Source organism: Vespa velutina, chromosome 2 (assembly GCF_912470025.1).
Source record: "Vespa velutina chromosome 2, iVesVel2.1, whole genome shotgun sequence".
NCBI lineage: Eukaryota > Metazoa > Arthropoda > Insecta > Hymenoptera > Vespidae > Vespa > Vespa velutina.
Window position 1 is genome coordinate 2,805,395 of NC_062189.1, and position 20,800 is coordinate 2,826,194.

General features: G+C 29.0%; 2 protein-coding genes across 2 annotated transcripts; one reads left to right on the top strand and one right to left on the bottom strand.

Moving 5' to 3' along the window:
* Positions 1 to 1,838: 1,838 nt before the first annotated feature.
* On the top strand, positions 1,839 to 9,389 carry LOC124946738. The gene is made up of 15 exons (XM_047487900.1): positions 1,839 to 1,897; positions 1,970 to 2,361; positions 2,442 to 2,512; positions 2,588 to 2,816; positions 3,410 to 3,535; positions 3,627 to 3,844; positions 3,935 to 4,130; positions 4,226 to 4,685; positions 4,851 to 5,493; positions 5,661 to 6,304; positions 6,569 to 8,217; positions 8,392 to 8,570; positions 8,660 to 8,786; positions 8,879 to 9,021; positions 9,090 to 9,389. Exons 1-15 carry the CDS (start codon positions 1,839 to 1,841, stop codon positions 9,291 to 9,293), a joined length of 5,340 nt encoding a protein of 1,779 aa, XP_047343856.1. The 3' UTR covers positions 9,294 to 9,389.
* A 625-nt stretch (positions 9,390 to 10,014) lies between these two features.
* On the bottom strand, positions 10,015 to 18,346 carry LOC124946373 (ABC transporter G family member 20-like). The gene is made up of 12 exons (XM_047486944.1): positions 17,549 to 18,346; positions 13,744 to 13,955; positions 12,730 to 13,000; positions 12,193 to 12,615; positions 12,022 to 12,111; positions 11,773 to 11,885; positions 11,277 to 11,662; positions 11,068 to 11,183; positions 10,918 to 10,988; positions 10,705 to 10,793; positions 10,455 to 10,631; positions 10,015 to 10,366 (listed from the first exon to the last, which is right to left on the bottom strand). Exons 2-12 carry the CDS (start codon positions 13,950 to 13,952, stop codon positions 10,065 to 10,067), a joined length of 2,247 nt encoding a protein of 748 aa, XP_047342900.1. The 5' UTR covers positions 13,953 to 13,955; positions 17,549 to 18,346; the 3' UTR covers positions 10,015 to 10,064.
* Positions 18,347 to 20,800: the final 2,454 nt, after the last annotated feature.

Consider the following 20,800-nt stretch of genomic DNA (forward strand, 5'->3'; position numbering starts at 1 on the left):
GTGATAAACATATATTCGGAAAATGAATCGTCTGTTGAAAAAATAGTAAAAAGTAAAAAAAAAAGGAAAGTCAAGTCTTCGTTTCGTACAGTAATTTAAATCATCATAATTATATTATCTGTTAAAAATTGTCATGGATGAAAAATTTTATTTGAAAATATTATCAAATGTTATTTGCGATCACGGCGAACAATAACTTTTGTAATTTTTATTTGATATTGATAAATAATGTTAAAATATTTTATTGAATTTGTTCGACTTTTATTAATATTTAAAAATAAAAAAATATACTGCTGTAAAATTTCATCCATGATTTCGTGATTAAAGTGAAACAAGATGGTTTAATAGTTTTCTGAATGATAGCAGAAACGCCATAAAAATAAAAAGATAAAAGAGGTAATGAAACATATGAATAAAATTCAACGATTAGCTCAACCTAAGATTATTATGAAATTATCAAAGCAAGAATGGAATTCGATTGCGTTTGGAAAAATGAAGAAACGGACTTCACCTCCGACAGGTTTTCTTTAATATATTTTCATTCGAACGATTAATTCACTTGCTTGATTTAATAAGCGAATCGACTTTTTTATAGTATCGAAAAGAGTGATGAAATTGGCGCTACCAAAAAATTTAATTACTTCGAATAATTTTTCAAGAGATCCTTTTAAAGTAAATCCGTCAGCTTTGAAGGCCACTTGTTCGCCCCGAATTAAATTGCTCGCTAGACCAAAATATTTAGAAAATTTTGTTCATTGAAGCACGTAATAACATTAATTCGTAATTTCATTCTATTATAAATAACATCGATATAAATAATTTACTGTAAAACTATGAAAAAAGAAAATAATAAAATGTGATATTTATATAATAATTATTATCGTTATTATGATTCTAGTTGTAGTGATTTTGGATTTAGATTAGATTTTTGATTTGGAAAAAAAAACAATTGCTATTATTAATATAAAAATATAAACAAATTCTCTATTGTTCTTCCGAGATATACATAACTTCTTCTCGTTTGTGTATTCACTTGACTTTTGTCGATAAAATTACTCTATAAAATTTACTCGATAAAATTATTCAATTACTCAATTACTCTGCTCTACTCTGATCTACTCTGTTATACTCTGTTCTCTATTCTGATCTACTCTGTTCTCTACGTACTTATGCCTAATTTTTATATCGTTTATTATCTCTTTCTTTCACTCATTCATTATCACTTTCTTTCATTCAAGTATATCTTTTATAAATTACATTTAGACAAAACGCATTCAGAAAAATTCTAGATGTCACCTCTCCATGTACATGCATATACATTCATTTCTATCGTTTATATACTTTAAACTCTTATATGGCTCATATCGCTTATACTTCCAAGATTATATTCCTTTCTTATAAATTTTATTCCTAAAATTCTTTCGACACTCATACATACATGGACATTTTCCTAACCCCATAGTAATGATAAGAAAGATCATATCAATAATGATGATTTACGATAATCAATAAACAGGACACTTTATGATATTATATCAATTATTGTAATAGGAATTCATATATATATATATATATATATATTAATAAATAAAAATAAATATGTTCGATTAGAGTGAAACAATCGAATGATAAATCTGAACTCTGACAGATTAAACACTTCTCAAATTCTCAACAACTGTCACACACGCCCAAATTTTACAGTATAAGATAAATATAATTAAACAAAAAAAAAAAAAACAGGATTTACTTTAATTAAAAATGGATTTTTCAAATTAACAAGTAAAAATTCAAAAACATTCTTGGCAAATGCAAAAATGGATGGTCATGTAAACATCAAAATGTCTCGAATTTCTATAAAGTCCAAGGAATCAAATGCTCGATTATTGCGCCGGAAAAAGTAAATTTAAAATGCTGATTAAATATAAAAAATATTATTTCGCCTGATAAATAATATCTTTCAACTTTAAAGAAAAGTAATGGAAACCATGAAAATCTTAAAACCAATCAACTTTTGTTGTACAATGGAAGACATCGATTCTATGTTTAAATATGATCAACGTAAACCACCTTATACGTCTTCTTTGACTGCAATAAGTTTGTTACAAGAATCTCCAGCAATAAAATTACGGACACAATATGTTAATCGCTTGAACGCATTGTCAAGAAGGTCAACGATGAGAGGCAAGGATATACAGTTCGCTCGAATGAAATCTGAAAATCTTGGTATTTCTTCGATCATTAGATCAAATCAGTGGTACATAGAAGATGAGATTGCGTTAGCCAAAGATATCTTATGGGAAGATAGATTACGTAAAAGCGACGAGGAAACCCGACGAAATGTTCGTATTGGAAAAGAAAAAAGTATGGAACTGACTAATTGTATTTAATTTTGATTTCATATTTTAGTAAGAGATACATATATATTTTATTTTATTTATTAGTGGAAAATAAATTGAAACAAATAAAAAATATTGCTGGTCCACGATGGTATCAAGATTTCTCTATAGATCAGGTAACTTCAAAATTCATTACAAATGTATAACATAAAATGAATTTTTAATTAGAAAGGTCATTTGTAAATTGTTAGATGAAAAATCTAATGATATTGGAGGATATGATAATGGCTGATTATAAACAAATGGAAACTGTTCGTACTAAGAAAACGCTTATGGACATAGGAGTATTAACGACATTTTTTCAAATGGATCCAAAAAATATCAGAAAAATGCAACGATTGTGTGACTTCAAGGCGATTGATTTTTTACGAGAAATTTACAGATTACTTACTGGAAATTATTTCGAAGAGGAAGGCTACAGTTCGTTCATCAATTTATCTTATTAATATAAAATTTATATACAGAATGAATCTAAATTCAATCGACAAATTGTATATGTTGATTGATAGGAGACATTATTAGAAGTATTATGTTTTCAAATAATAAATAAGATGATAAAAATCATTTATTTTATATTTAGCAACAAGGATGCAAAAATGTTTCAAAAAGAAACGTCCGATAACAAAATTTCTTTCTTTAGGATGATATATGCTCGTACTTTATCTTAACTTAATATTAAAATGTAAGGAACTTTATTGAGAAATCACTTATTAGAACGGTCCAATGATTTGGAATATTATACTATATATAGTGAGTACAAAATATGAAATATTTTTTCATATGATCAGAAATGGCCGATATGGATCTAATGTATGGTATGATAAAGAATATATAGTTTTCAAATAAAAATAATGAATATCTTATATCTTGTGAAAAATAGCTTTTTGGCTATTGGTTTTCTATCTCATATTGTTTAATTATCTGTCCTTTGTATGTACAAGAGATTTGTCGAAGATTGAATTTAGATTTTGTATCATGTATAATTTTGCTAAAAATTTAATTTTTATTTCCAGAAAATAATTATGATTGCAACGAAAAAATCATTTTATCCGCCATTGCTTTCTTGACATTGCCAGAAACGATTATCGAATTAAATAAAAGATTACCTTCTGTTATTATGCCAAAAATTCCTCCGAAACGTAACGACATTATTGTTTTTTCTTTTTCTCTCTCTTTTTCTTTTTTCCTCCTTTTTTATTTTTCTTTTATCAATCTTATTAAACTTTGTAGCTCTTCCAATGAAGGTTCTACCAAGAAAAAAAGCAAGTTCACCGTATAAGGAAGAACTCTTTACACGTCCAGATTGGGTAACTTACTTGAATCGTTTGGAAAGTTGGCGAAAATATTGTAAATCGATAGCAATGCCAAAAGTGACACTACCTGATCCAAGTTGTCCAATATTTACTTACAAAGAAGAGTTCCGAAACGTCGAAATAAATCATAAAATTGTTAAAAACGATCTTTTGAAAAATAATTCGAAGAAAGAAGGTAGTAAATATCAATGCAATCGTAATTAGTTAAAATATATTATCATTGAGTTCCTAGGTTCAGCGAAACGCGAAGATAGAGTAATGGAACTTCATAAAAATATGAAAATTCGTGAATCTATTAAAAGACGTCTTAGTGTTGATAAATCTGATATCTTTAAATCGCCCGAGGAGAATCAAGTTTTCGATTTCACGTTTTCCGGATTGAGCGAAAACCAAACTGATCCAGTACAATATAAGATTTGTGGTATACACGTTTGATTAAATTATTATTTTAGAAAGATTTATAGGATTATCTTTTCTCTCTTTCTCTTTTTTTCTTCATTTTATTTTCCTATTCAGGAACACTTAATCCACCTCGGGAAAATAAAAAATCCTGGCTGGGAGAAAAGGATGCACATTTTATTATAAGCGGTGTCTCGAATGAACCACCTCAGTGTCCTGTTTCTTTTGAGATGACAGGAGTGGCTAATGTTACGCCAATAAATAGCGATGAGAGATTCTTCACAGTATTGAAACTTGGCGATGGCCCTAATAAGATTTATCCGAGTGGTCGAAAAAATCTTTCCAAGAACTGGCAAGAATGGTTACACAATGCAGACGAAGAATTTATAAAAGTAGAGAAGGAAGCAAACAAGATATTGAAAAACGTTGAGGCTACGATGAGACTCGTTTTTCCAGGACCAATATGTGATAGTTGTTGTTCTTGCAGGCAAACCAGAAAGACTAATATCATAAGTAAAAAAACGAAGGCACCTTATATGGTCATTGATACTTTAACCGAAGACGATCGAAAACAAAAGTAATTGAAATGAAATATTTCTTTTGATTTGATACAAAACTCCTATTCTTTTAATAATTTTAAATTATATTAATAATTATTTATTTAATAATTTAATATTCAAATAAATTTAAGGATAAAACGTAAAATTGATGAAATTTATAACAATATATTTTTTAACAACAGATACATAGTCGGATCAATGGCACTTCATTCACCAGCGCTTACACCTGATCAATCTACGGTAAATTTGATCGATGTCATTGCTTCCGAGGATAAAATTACTACGAACGTTGTTATAAATGGTGTTACTACTGCGAAAGGCGAGAAAAAATATTATATAACTGGTATGGCGAAAGATACTATTCATATTCCTTCAAAAAAGATCGAATCATCTCCACCATTGCTAATTAAAAATATTCCACCGTGTACATGTGCCATTCAACAAATGTTCAATCAAAATGTGACTCCAAGATTGAGTACCGACAACATCCCATGGACCAAAAAGGAAGGTTTATGTTCAGGAAAAAAATATAGACCTGAAACAATTTCAGCTTATTCTTGTAAAATCTATCCAGGTGATAAATCCTGTAGATTGAATCCATTTCTCAAGGAAGTTGCTAAATTAGAAAGAAAAAAGAATAAAAAGGAAAAGTCTGAAGATGATTATCATTCCAATAAGAAAAAAAGAATGTATAGTATCGCTGATTTTCAACCTTGCGGTGATGAACATGGCATGCATACCTGTGACGGTCCATGGGGTACTCTTAACATTTTAACCCCCGACGAACTGAAGGAACAGGAAAAAGAACGAAAAGAGATTTTAAGGGTACATGGTTTTTCTTCTTTTTTTTTTCTTTTTTTTTTTTTATCGGAAAAAATATTCGATTTCTAATTAGACATATAGAATAAAATTTTGATCATTGTTGATGTAAATTCGACGTGTAGATACGATGAATTATCTTTATTTGTTTTTTCTTTTTTTTTTTTTTTTAGGGTCCACCATGCGGAATAAAACCAGGACGTGCTGTTTGCGAAGGACCTTTTGGTGAGAGAATACCACGTCCAAAAAGGTCCAGGCCAACAGACGACGAGGAAGAAATAGAGGAAGAGGAAGAAGAAGGAGAAGAAGAAAAAGGAGAAATAAAAAAGCCTGTTCCAATGAAAAAGGAGAAAATTCTACGACGTGACAAACTCTGTCACGCTAGTCCAGAAACCATAGCAGCTGAGAAAAAGACTGTTGAAAAAAAGGTTACCAAATTTATACCTGATCCAGATTATCATGGTTACGATGATCCATGGAATGTTTCTCGTACTGCACCATCGGTCAAGGAAACTATTACGGAATATGAACAAACTTTAAAACTTTCAACTCCTAAACCAAGATCGGATCCATCTGAACCTATTATTGAAGTTTTGAAGAAGAAAAAAAGTAAAAAATCTGAAATTCTTACATCATCGAAAGATAGTTCGTTGAAAACCTTGTCTGACAAACATAAAGTTTTGTCTACAAAAATACATTCGGATAAGATTAAGAACGAAACTAAGAGTAAAAAGAAACCCGTAGTAAGTATCAAAAAAAGATTAGACGTTATTGAAACCTCGAAGAAACATTTGCGAAAGAAAATGTCCTCTTTGCCGTTCAAAAGGAAAAGAACGAATTCCTTTTCGAAGAGAGAATTTTTACAAAAAGAGAAAATTAAAAGAACAAATGATACTCATAAAAGTAAACAAGATAAGAAATCAATTGTGAAAATGAAAGAGAAGAACGAAATATCGCCGCAGATGACAAAAAAATTTATTAAAAATGATGGCGAGAAAAGAAAATTTAAAAATAAATTAAAATCGTATTCAAATAATTCAACGATTGAATGTAAAAAATTCTTTAAAAACAATCCACGAAGTTCTTACGATCAAAAGCTAGAGAAAGGTGGGAAAAAACAAAATAAGAGAAATACGAACGAAAGTATGATTAGAAAAATTTCAAGAGATCATCCTGCAATAGATTTGAAAAAGAAAAATATATCTAATTCTCAGGAATTCACAAAATTTAGCGAGAAGAAATCAAAAAAAAAGAAATCGTTGACGAAGGAGGTTGGCATTGCCCTTACATCGGAATATCTCGATAAAGAAATGAAAAGATTGAAGAGCATGATGGTATCACCTGACATCCATCTCAATGACATTCAGCCAATTATTCTTCCTGAAGAACCACCATCGTATTGTCAACATGAATATGGTGACACTTTGCAAAAGGATTCAACTTTTGATGAAACCATTAGCAAAGTGAAGATCTCGAAAAAAGGTCCGTGCGGTTGGAGGACGAAATCGGAACAAGAATTGCCTGTTAAAAAGACTTTGGCCTATTTGACTGATCCTGATCCACCAATCGAGATGGTTCCTGTGAGACCAGGTGGGAAGGCTTGTATTTGTCGTGAAAATAGGAATAAGAAAAAGATTCTGATGTATCAGATTGGTGGATCAGTTGGGAATAAAAAAATTGAATTGAATAAAGTCGGTAGAACTAGCGTTGGAAGGGTTAGTATGAAAAAGAAAGAAAAAGAGAAGGAACATGATGAAACTAGAGTAATAGAGGGTGTTATTTATTATACACCACCGCCAAGTCGAAGAAGAAGCGACGAGTATGTTCCCGAATACGATGTTTATGAATCACCTTATGAAATATGTGCTTATCGACCCAAGAACAGTTTTATGAATATGTTAGAAAGATACATAACACCTCCTGGCATTATATCGAAGACACGAGATAACATTAAACCATGCGATTGTAGTGATTATTTAGATATTTATGGTGTAGCCGGTGAACATGCTGAAATAGAAGAGTCCAAAAGATTACTTGAGGAAAGAGAAAAATTAATGGAATCGAAATCACCAAAGGAACGTTGGGCTCTAGCTCTGAAGGACAATGGTTTAATGGATTATTATGCCGGTTGTAAACACAAAGTACCTTGTTGGTCGACGTGTGCCAGATTAAATAAATATGCCTGTCCTCCGAAGCCGCGAAGATTAAAAGTTAAAAAGCCTGTATGCGAGTGTAAGTACGAAAGAAAGATAGTAGAGAATAAAGAAGAAAAGATCAAGTGGAAGGAACGTCAAAATAAACTAAAAAACTTCAAGAAGAAAGCTTATACAAATGTGAAAAATATTTCGAGACCTATGAAAGCTGACACAAAAATGATTATATCTGATGTTAAAAGAATTCCTCGTGAAGATGAGTACATAGACGATGTACAATATTGTATATCGGGTATAATAGAAAATTATACTATGGATCCAAAAGTAACAACAGTTGTGGAAGGTTTAAACATGGCCACACCTATACATACACCAAAACCAAGCAAGGAAGATATACCATGTGTTTGTTTGCATAGTCATTGGTCACCAACGAATATACCACCTGGACCATTACCTAGAAAAGATGAAGCATTGATAGAAGAAAGAAAACGTAGAGATAAGTATTTGGAAGAAGCAGCACGAATAATTTATGGTCCTAACGATGAAGAAAGTAAATCTGAAAAATGTTATCGCGATTGTAAAACCAATTGCATTGACAAACGAAAGAAAGATGATAAGGATGAAAATATAAATGAAAAAAATGAAAATGATTTGATTAATTCAGTAAAACATAATATATGTAAATCTAAAGACGAACAAAAAAATTTCAATCGTAATACGAAGATTGTAAAAAAAATAAAAGAACAATCAGGTAAGATTGAAAATCATAGTCAAAGGAGAACGACGATGACAGAGAAAAAGGTGCAGAAAGAGACGGATAAAAATAAAAAGTTATCTGTAACAAAAACTATAACAGAATCAAAAGTTGACAAAGATCAAGGAGATAAGAATCTTTATCAAGACAACGTTGATTTGGGAGACTTAATAAAAGTATGAATAAATATTTACAATTTGATTGTTTGGATTAGATCAAAATGATGACAAAAAGGATTTCTTCTTCTTTTTTTCTTTTTTTACAGAAAGAATTGAAATCAATGGCAACAGAGGGATTTCTTTTTGCCAAATTACCAAAATGTCATCGGATGCCACAAATTCAGAACTGGATTATGTATAGAAAAGGATTCGTTTTTACCGACAAAGAAAAAGGTCATTTATGTTTTTCACATTATTCTTAGATAAGTTCTTCATAAATAATTTATAAATTTTATATCAAATATTAACAATATATTATATTATAGAGGAATTAATGACCCTGACGTTTATGGTTTGGGCGATGGCTGATATAATTAAACAACCGGATATTATGGTTCCGTCCTTGGATATGTCCAAGAAAGAAATTCGAGAATTAACATTCGATCGAGTTGAAGAAATGAAGAAAAAAGTATATAATAAATAATAATTCAAAGAAAATTATATTCAATTCTAATCCATTTGTTTTATCTTCGATAGATCGCTATGAAAAATGCCATATTCTACAGTCGTTTACGAAAAATGCGTGTATTATATAGCCAGTATATGTGGAGTACCATGGAATTTCGAAAACATCCATCTTTGTCATTTAAAAGAGCCTACTTCACTTATATGGCTTCAAAGGAAGCTGATGGACACGTTTTTAAACCTTGGATGATAAATGAAGTTCGTGAAAAAGATTAGTTTATATTGCTCATACGTTGTTTCTTATTAAAATTCTATTATCCTGCGAAGTTCTTAATGTTTATCAAAATTATGACATACATATATTTAATTAAAATCCTGAGAAATAAAAATATAAGGACAAATAAAAAAAACGAAGAAAAAATTAAAGAGAAAGAACACCTTATATTATATTTTTCCAAATCGCTATTCTGTACAAACATTGCTATTACGATCTCGAAGAAGTAAAAAAGAAAAAAAAAAAGAAACGCATAAAATAATAAAATTAAATAAATACAAATAAGTGGAAACTAAGTATGGCTAAGTAAATAACGTGCATAAACGTAAGAGATCTGATATATATATACATATATATATATATATATATATATAATTATGATATATATGTAATTAATATATATATATATATATATATATATATATATATATATATATCAGGGATTATCTCTTTGTTGTAGAGGTATTGTGTTTTCTTATCGAACGATTTGAATTCTTTAAAAAATAATACATATACGATACAATCAGAAGTCTTTTATGATAAACTTGTTAAAATTATTCATTATCAATATAAAAGATAATTTCTTTTTCTATTATATTTTCTATATTATATATCTCGATTGAAGGTTCATATATATTAATTATTACGAAATATTACTCTTTCTTTAATTATTTACTAATTAACTGACATATATATATATATATATATATATATATATATTTATTATCTAATTAGTAATATTTAGTAATAATTAATATAATAGTTATGTACCTCTATCCCTTCTTAAATTTAATTAACAATATAGCGAGTGTAAGGAAGATAGTAATCCAGATAAAAGTGGCAATAAAACCATTGTAAACTGAAGACTGTGATATATTCCAGCCTCTAGCTAACATAGTTCTCATTGATTCGGTACTCTTCGTTAATGGAAGAATAAAACTGATATAACTAAGAACAGGATGCATTCCTTCAACTGGCCAAATTATTCCACATAACATAACCATCGGTAAGAAGGATCCCATTGCAACGTAAGTTGCACTTCTTTCATTTTCACAGAAACAGGCTATAACAAATCCTACAAACATAAATCAAATAAGATTGAGAGTGAAGAAACGAATCAGAAAGAATATATATATATATATTTTAATCGTAAATATATATACCAAAACACATTCCACATAATCCTGTGAGTATAGTTAACAATGAAACCCAGCCGATATTACCCTCGCAAGTAACTTTGAACACAGCGAAGCTAAAAATCAATACCATTAGAGTTTGTCCAGTCATTACCACGAATTGTGTTATCACTTGACCAAATAATATCTCAGGACCAGTTATACCTATGGAAAAATTATTAGTTAATATTTTGATATATCAATCGAAATTGATTGTCGTTTAAATAATGAAATTTACCAGACACTAAACTTCTCTCCAATAAACCTTCGTTCCTTTCTAGTAACATTGCTCCGGATGTGATAGCAACCGATAGGAAAAAGATAATACTAAAAGATTTGTAATAATTATAATAATTTTTTTTTTTTTTAACGATATTGAAATCTTTCATACGCGCATACACGCACACGCGCGCGTACACACAGACACATATCATATAATTCGAAGACTTACGTCAAAATTATTCCTGGTGCTGCAAAATCAGTGAAATTTGGATTCAGAGGTCCATAGATCGGTGTTTTAAACTGCATGATGAAATTACAAGATTAAAGATGAATGATATAATTTTAATTAATCGATAATTATACGTATCTATCAACTTACATCTAAAGGTATGCTAGTCAATTTTTCACTGTAATTACATGCAACAGTAACGTCACGAGCAAAATCGAAATAGGAATACAGGATACTCCTTTGCAAGAGTTGGCCGATCTGTTGATCTAAAAAAGAAAAAAAAATGGAAAAAAAAGAAGAAATAAGAAGAAATCAAAATTTTTAAAGCAAACAAAGAATTGTTAATATACAAAAATTACTCGACATATCCATAATGATGTTCATCGACGAGTATACAAGATCCCAATCTTCTACATCTTTGCCATATTTTATCCTTGTAATTAGAGCTTCCGTGTAATTTTCTGGGAATGATATAACACCCCAAACCCAGCCCTTTTGTACGGCATACTCAGCTTCTTCTTCAGTTTCATAAGGTAAAAAGATCAAAGATCTATTCTTTAAATGATCCAAGAATCGACAACTCAGTTGTGAGGTATCACAGCCAAACGTTGGTATACACATGTCCGTACTATTCTTAAGTTCTTTGTTTATGATTGCTATTTTCAAACCAGTGGGATCCTTTCCGATAGAGATACAAAATAAGACGATTTGTATTACCGGTAAACCAATGATGAACGCCATCATGCTGAATAAAATAAAAATTGTTAATATTGTTGATTAGAGTGACGTTATTGCTGTGACATACAGATATTAACCAAAAAAAAAAAAAAAAAAAAAAGATGTTTACATATTTACCCAACATTTCTCCACATCCATAAAAAGTTCTTCCAAATTAACGCCTTCATATGTTGTGGATTTAACATGGTGAATTTAAATGAACTTTTTTCCTCCGGTGGTAATTCCGGTAACTATAAAAATAAATTCGATTTAAAAAAAAAAAAAAAAAACAAAATAAGAAGAAAAAGAGAACAACAATAAAGAAAAAATAAAATATAATTCAATCTCAAGAACTTGTTATATTAACTCGTGACTTTTAAATCTTACATTTCCGTCATCCATAACTACTATGCTCCTTCTTCGACTAGAAATACTAACGTTGTCACCAAACTCGCCACTCATCTCGTCATCAACGTCCTATAATCGAAAGAAAAAGATAAATCGACGTAGATAATGATTTTATATAATCGATAGAAGAAAGATGAAATTGGTTATTACAGTTTCCGGTGGGACACCTGTAACACTACTGAGAATACTACTTCTCCTTCTGAGACCCATGTTCTGACGTTTGCTGAGTTTCAAAAAGACTTCCTCCAGAGTATCCAATCTATGCATTTCCATTAACTTAGTCGGTGATTCTTCAGCAAGAAATTTACCTCCTCTCATCAGTCCAATTATACTAGCTTGCCTGGTCTCCTCGATATAATGTGTCGTTATAATTATTGTCTTTTTACCATCTTTCGTTAAATGAACCAAATGATTCCAAATATTTTGACGTAAAACAGGATCAACTCCTACGGTTGGCTCATCAAGTATTAAAAGTTCTGGATCGGTCAATAATGCTGCAGCAAATGAAACTCTTCTTTGTTGTCCACCAGAAAGATTCTTTATAAAACGATTCTCCGATGGTAATTCTAAGAACTAAAATAATACATATTAAAGCGATCTCAATAGAAATTTCAATTTTTTTTTTTTTATATCTTAAAAATCTAGAAATTAGAATATTGTTTATTATAAAAATTAAAAGTATGTTACCTTTAAAAGGAATTCCAATTTCTCGTCAATCTGTTCGGTCGATATACCTGCGATCCAGCCAAAATATAAAAATGTTTCTTTTATCGAAAATTCATTGTAAAGTGCAATTTCTTGTGGCATGTATCCTAATCGTGGACCAGGTACACCTGATTCCTTTGATCCTGGCCTACCACCTAATACCCAAATTTCTCCGGAATTAAGACGTCTTCGACCCACAATGCAGGATAATAATGTGGTTTTTCCACAACCACTGGCACCAAGGAGACCATAACTAAAAAGATATTATTTATGAAAGATACGTCGGATATATATATATATATATATTTCATGTTATTTAATTCTTATTTATTAATTCTTATTTATTATAAAATTAGCGAATATATTCGCTATTTTTATTCCTTAAGAGTTTTTCCATAAAAGAAAACGAAAAAGAAGAGAAAAAAGCATGAATTATCATAAAAAATTTCTCATTGAACAATTCCATTTAATAATTCATTCTATTTCATATGAAAGAAAAAGGAAAGAATTTATGTCAAATCCTAAATGATTTCATACATACTATCTCGTTTTATATTTTTCTTGTCATTACGTGAATCCCAAGTTGGCCGATTATATTAAATTAATAAATAAAAAAGATATATTGATAATAATAATGATAATAATAATACATAGAATTATTATCGATGATAACTAATTTAATAATTAAATTATTTCATATATTTTCTTTTATATATTCTATTTGCTTGGGATTATTTACGATTCATTAAAAAATCAAACGAATAGTACAATTTTAAACAATTTTTGGAGATAATTGATATTATAACTTTTACGTAAAAAAAAATATTATATTTAACAATTTCAAAAGTTTCAAAGTCCAGCTTTATGTAATTATTACTTTAACTAATCCTCTCTATTTTATTCGTTTCTTTCCTCTTCCTTTTTATTATTTTGTTTTTTTTTTGTTTCCCCCCCCCCCCCCCCTTTAAACTTTCAGAATATTAATATTTCACTTACATTGCGCCTTTAGGCACTGTCATGTTGAGTCCGTCAAGAACAATGTTTGAATTTTTTTTCGGTCCATACTTTTTACATGCCCTTCTAACACAAACCGCTTGCCTTCTTCTCGCATCCAAGGTCGAAGTTTGCGTTTGGAACTGAGCTCTCCTTGTTTTCAACTCCAACGAGGCTGTTGGTATTATAGGTGTTGCATTTGGCACATCCATCTTCTTTATATCCAAAGAATGGATACAAAAAAAGAAAAAAAAGAAAAAGAAAAATAAGAAGAGAACAAATAAGGTAGAGAAAGTATATATATATATATATATATATATTTTTTTTTTTTTTTTAAAGGAGATTATTTGGATCTATAATATTTCAATTAGTTTCGTTCTTTTTTTATTTAAATATAAAGATAAATTTGTATATGAATAATTCATGTATTTCAATATAAAATCATTGACGTCATTGAAATCAACGGAAATTCATTGGAAAGAAAATATTTATTTAAAATAAAAAAGATCGACACAAATTTTCGAGCAAGAGTTGTTTTACTTCGTCTCCTTTTTTGTTTTTCTTTTTTCTTTCTTTCTGTCTTGGCAATTTGTAATTTATTTCTTTTTTTATATCGGAATTATATACAAACTGAGATATCACGCAAGAGTAAAGTAACACGCGAAATATCGATCGATCATCAAAACTGTATAATATGTTATATTTCGTGTCGTAAGATGTTATGAAGTCATGAGTTAAGTTACACTGAACGTTACATTATATTAATACGTAGATGTGAGGGAAAAAGAAAAAGAGAGTAAGACGATACGATAGAGGCGGGAAAAACCGACGATTAAAAATGAAAGTAATGATTCATGTTATAAAATAAAAATATGAAAAACAAATATTGTATCTCACATTTTATAGATCTTTCCTTTTGATCGACCTAAGCATTTCTATTATCACTAATTTTTCATTTCTTTCATTCTCTAATGAAAGTATCGTTAAACTCTTTCTTTTGTTTTTTCTTTTTTTTTCAAAATCTATTTTTTTCACGTTAAAATAATAATTAATAATATCAAATGAATTTGTATTTCATAATCTTGAGACAATTTTTCTTTTATCATTGCTTTTCTTTCTTTTTCTTTTTCTTTTTCTTTTGCTTTATTAATATTTTCCATAAGGATTTAATTGATCGCGAAAGTAAATTGATCGTTCGATCAATGATAAAACTTTTGAAATAAATTCTTCCGGGTTTAAAAAAAAGATAGACAATGAGTTGTAACAACGATTATCAAGTAAAAGTTTTTCCGATGGAAGTATGAAAACATGCGTTTGGTGCCACGTGGATTTGCGTTGCAGCATCCATAATAGGGAGACACGTCAGATTAACACGGTATATACGTGATGGAAATGAAAAATTCTCATTCTCGACGACATGTCTTCTTCCGTTCTATGTTTAATAGCCATCAAACGTATATCGCGTAATTCGTCAGTGATGTAACTCACACGTTGTAAGTCGAACTCTCACTCTTATTAGTAATCTCTCTCGAGCAGTAAACCTTTCTCCTTAAGAGTTTTCGATCTGTTCGATTTCGAAACGATCTCTTGATTTTCTTCCAGTTGTGTAGTTCGTAATGGATCAAAAAAAAAAAAAAAAAAAAAAAAAAAAAAGAAAAAAAGAAAAAAAGGAAAAGAAAAAGAACAAAGAAGAAAAAAAAAAGAAAAATAAGATACAAATTTCGAGAAGACGTTATTAATTTCATAGATGACTAAATAACGAGAATTGTTCTTATTTTTTCTTCTCTCTCTCTCTCTCTCTCTCTCTCTCTCTCTTTTATATTCATTCTTCATTTTTTTTTCTTTTTTTTTTTTTTAGCGCGTTGAAATTCGAAAACGAGAAAAATATATCGATGAGTACAATAAAAATTTCGTTATAATAATTCTTTGTTAAATTCGACGGATTCAGTATCAAGAGTCACTATTTACGACGTAAAATTCTCAAAAGGCCGGAAATATCGTTTTCTCTTTCTTCGGTTATATTTTATATGTCAATATTCACGTTCTCAAGATCTTACGTCTATACACGTACAAATAGTGAAATCATCTTATGAGTGTATCACGATATTCTGATCTGAGTGCATACCGAATAGAATGAATACTTAACTGGATTTTATTTTTTCATTCATCTATAAATTCAATTAACGTTTAAAAAAAAAAAAAAAACATTTCACAAAGTGCGAATATGTTTTGCATTATCCCGATATTTATTCTATCCTTTTTCATAAATAATAAATATTTATGCATTGAAAAAGAACTATCGATTTTTTTTCTCTTCCAAGAATGACACGGTTAATAATTTATACATCTCTTTTTTTTTTTATGCGATACTTTACAAATATTTGCGACGAACATCTTTCTTAGATGAAATGTTGAAAATATTGAGAAAAAAATAAAACGAATAAAAGATAAAAAGAAAAGAAATAATTCGAATGACGAAAGGTTTTTTTCATCAACTATTTGACCTTTGTTTTTTGCGAAGAATAAAAAGGTCGTTAAAAAAATTAAAGATCTTTCGCGCGAGCTCTTTCGAGGACTTTTCAAAAGGACGAAGAAAAAAGAAGAAGAAGAAGAAGAAAAAAAAAGAAGGAATAAACGGAGACAGTTCGATGACCCTTCGTATAACTCGTGAACGAGATTATCGTGCGCAGGTTCAATACGAGTTAACTCGTGAATGCAACTGGAATGAAATGGAAAGCGATCGCGTATCTATGATACATAATACACACGTTAAACTATGTATACTGTACATACACTAACGTATACCTGACGTATCAATAGGAATATCTCGGACAGTGCCTGGGTAAGACTTAGCCAAGACAAAAAAAAAAAAAAAAAAATATTAATTATGACGATCGTTACGACGCTCAAAAGCAGCCATATTATTCTACAATTTTATTCCTCGATCTTTCAACCTGTATTCACGTGATGATTATGATAATAACAATGAGAATAATTACGAGAGAAATTTTTTTTTTTTTTATTATTTTCAACGGGTGAAACAATTTGCTCGTTTCTTAGAATGATCGTGAAAGAGAGAGAGAGAGAGAGAGAGAGAGAGAGAGAGAGAGAGAGAGAGAGAGAGAGAGAGAAAGAAAATCATAGATCGCCATCCATCATTTTCTTTTTCTTTTTTCTTATTCTTTCGATGTACATGTACATATACGTATGCGTACAAGTAAAAAAAAAAAAAAAAAAAAAAAAAAAAGAAAGAAAGAACACATTACGTTCAACGATACAGATAAGGATGAAGAAAACTACTAATGATGACTATAACAAGCGCGAATAAAAAAAAAAAAAAGAAGGATAAAGCAAAATTTTCCAAAGATACAGAGAAACCGGTAATGGCTATGACAATGATAATATACGAACGATATAGAAACGATTTCGTCGATATTCTATGTATTATTCCGTTAATATCATTTCAAGTGATTACTTATTTTCTTTTAAACGATATAGATGAATTTCATGTTGAGTCAATTTCATGGAAATGAAAATGACGCTTAATAAAATGCCGATATTTTATACGTAAACATTTATTTATATCTTATGCATTTGCTTTGACATTTGAAAACAGATTGAAAGAATAAGATAAAGAACAAGGATTCTAACTCGATACCTCTTTTATTTTTTCCCACGACATTTATGAAAAAGAAAAAAAAAAAAAAACAAAAGAAAATTAAAAATTTTTAAAAATTAAAAAAGAAAAAGAAAAAGAATATGCTCATCGATCTAAAGAAAAAGAAAAAAAAAAAAAGATGTCACTGACCTGTATACTTGATCGTTAAAATTTCTTTGAAACTTTCAGTCTGAGGACACAAAGAGTTGTGACGATCCTTTTGTTCCTTTGATTTGATCGATTCCTTATCGTAGCACTACATTAAATGTTCCATCATATAAGAATTCCATCGTGATTTATATTAAAAAACAATATGGAGAATTAAGAAAGGATGATATCGTAGAAAAATCACCAATTACGAACACTTCAAGCAAAGTCGAGTAATAGAAACGTATGATAACACTAATACGATACGATAACAATAATAATGATAATAATAATGATGACGATGATGATGATGATAACAATAAGATTGGAAGGAACAGGTAAGACAAAGGATTCTCACCGCACATTCACAAATTCTAAATTCAACTGGATATTCTCTTGCTGTGATTACTCTTCTAATCGAGAAAAATATAATATATATATATATATATTATATATTAGAAATAAATGTTCGTCTTTCTCTTTCTTTCTTTCTTTCTATTCTTTTCTTTTCTTTTCTTTTCTTTAAACTGAATCCTCAAATTCTTCTTATTTTTCTATAATCGAATCAATTGGTCGAACTTGAATTCCAAATACATTTCGACGGTTTAATTCTTAAATTCCTCTTCTTCTTACTCACAAAAACGATGACCGGTATAACAACGACGAAAGTTAGTGAACGTGAAAGAGCAAGTGAGAGTGAGAAGAATGAGGAACAAGGAAAGGAAAAGAGAGAGAGATAAAGAGAGAGAGAGAGAGAGAGAGAGAGAGAGAGAGAAAGAGAGAAAGAACGATACGGTCCGTTCGCAATACCAGCGAGAACTGGCTCGATCGCTTGCACGACTGGAGAATCAAAGAGTTGTGCAAGACACCAAAGACGTCTGGTAAAAGACGCCGAGACTGGAGTTAACTGATGTATTGATACAACCATTTGGGTGGGAGAATGAAAATCCAAGAATGGGATTCCCTGCTTGTTTTGTTAAACCTTATCTATTAAGCTAATTATATCTGTCCAATTGAGAATATTTATTATGTTTAATCTTTTTACATGAAAAAAAAGAAAAAAAGAAGAGAAACAAAGTAAATAACTTCAGTTTTACATATTAAGAAATTTTGTAGAAAAAATAAAAGATATTCTTTTTCTTTTTTTTTTTTTTTTTTTTCTTCTTTTTTTTCTTTTTTTTTTTTGAATAAATGAAAAATAATTTCTTTAAAGAAAGAACAGGAATAAAGTAAATTTATATGATCAAATTTAATATTTTGAGTACTATGGAATACGAAGTATATGTATTAGAAATTAACAGCTTTAATCGTGGACTCATATATTCGCGTTAAGCAAATGTTTTCAGTTTACACCACTGTTACAATTAAAAATTAGTGTTTAAAATAGATATATACATATATATATATATATATATATATATATATATGTTTCTATATTTATCTTATAGTAAAGCAACGAAAGTAACAGATAATACATTGTATAGTTAATCGATACCTTGATAGAGTACGTAGTATACAAAAATTTATTCCTCTAAATACAATTGTTATTAAGATTTGCTTGTCATATAAAAATAATCTGATATAATGTCATATAAAAAAAAATATAAAAATAAATATAAAAAGATGTGCATTGAAAAAACTTCGTATGATGACTTTATTCAATGAAATATTTTTCACTTCGATTCGATACAATGTTGACAAATTAATTCGTCAACGTTTTATTTTAATATTATTAATATTCCTTTAAAAAAAATAAATAAATAAATAATTAATAATTTCAAAATGATATATCTAAATGTACATTCGTCTTTCTTTCTTTCCTACGAAATTTTATTTCTTTTTAATAATAACAATATAAATAATAATAATAATAATAATAATAATAATAATAATAATAATAGTCGTATGATTAACTAACTGTTCGTTTTATTCGGGACAAGTAACGTTTTTCAATCTTTGTCGAAAAGAGGAAAAAAAAGAGGAGAAAAGGAAAAAGAAAAATAAAAAAAAAAAAAAAATAGATACGAAGTGTTGAAACAAGATGGTGTCAATAAATTAAAAGCAATTAATACGTAAATATTGATATTAACATAGAAATTACAAAAAAAAACGTGTAATAAAATATTCCATGCGATAGTCTCAGACATCACATAATTTACGCAGAGATTAAATTCATAAGTGATAATTCAACAAATGCATCGAGTCGCGAACTGAAAAGACGGATGTTACTTTGGACTTCAGTCAAGGATGTATTTTATCCTTCGGTTATTAATACAGTGCAGCATAGACAACCGGTATTGATTAGTTCCTAGCAAATGTTTTTACTTTTTCGCCTTCGTCCTCATTCGTTTTCTTCACATTTTTTTCATTTATTTTATATTTTAGAATTATCCTTTATTCCTTATTATTATCCTTTTATTGTATATATATATATTAGAATTTTCCTTCGCAAAATTTCATCGAATCGAATTTACAATTGGAACATCTCTCTCTCTCTCTCTCCTTTTTTTTTTATTTATTCAGTTAAACTCAATTCGTCGTTTGAAATTCATCGAACGTTTTTGTCTCTCTTCGGCAGGAAAAAGTAGAAAAGTCGTCGTTCAGAATTTGCATAGACATAAAAATGCAGAATAGAGTAAGGACGAGTTTTGAAGGACACTGTAAGAAAGAGACCTTCGTCGTTCTGTTGGAAGGTTATTTTATCTTCGTCTTCCAAGTTTGCAAAAAGTTTTGAGAAAAAAATTATCAGTTCGGTGTCAAGGTTCTTTAAATTTAAATTTTTCATTGTAAAATTCATTTACTAGATTCAAAACATAAAGAATGATTTCTCCAATGCTCGAAGCTCGAACGAAACGATCGAAAAATTGAAACATTGCAAAATCTTTTTCGTCGAGTTTTACGCAAAAGCAAAATTTCTAAACGAAAGCGATATTTATAATTTTCTCATCGAAATCATCGTACTCTCGTAATTTTGGTCGATTAATTCTTACTTATGATTACATAATACAAGTAACTTTGATTGATTAGAAAATTTTCTTACGTGTTTAGAATTTGATCGATTATTTATAAATATTTCGATATGATATAATAATAATAAAATAAAATCTATAGTATATATTATATGTACTCCGTATATATATATATATATATTATAAATATATGTATACTTATGTAATATAATAATACTTATAATAGTAATATTTATATGATGTAATATCACCTTCATAATATAATAATATCTATATATATTATATA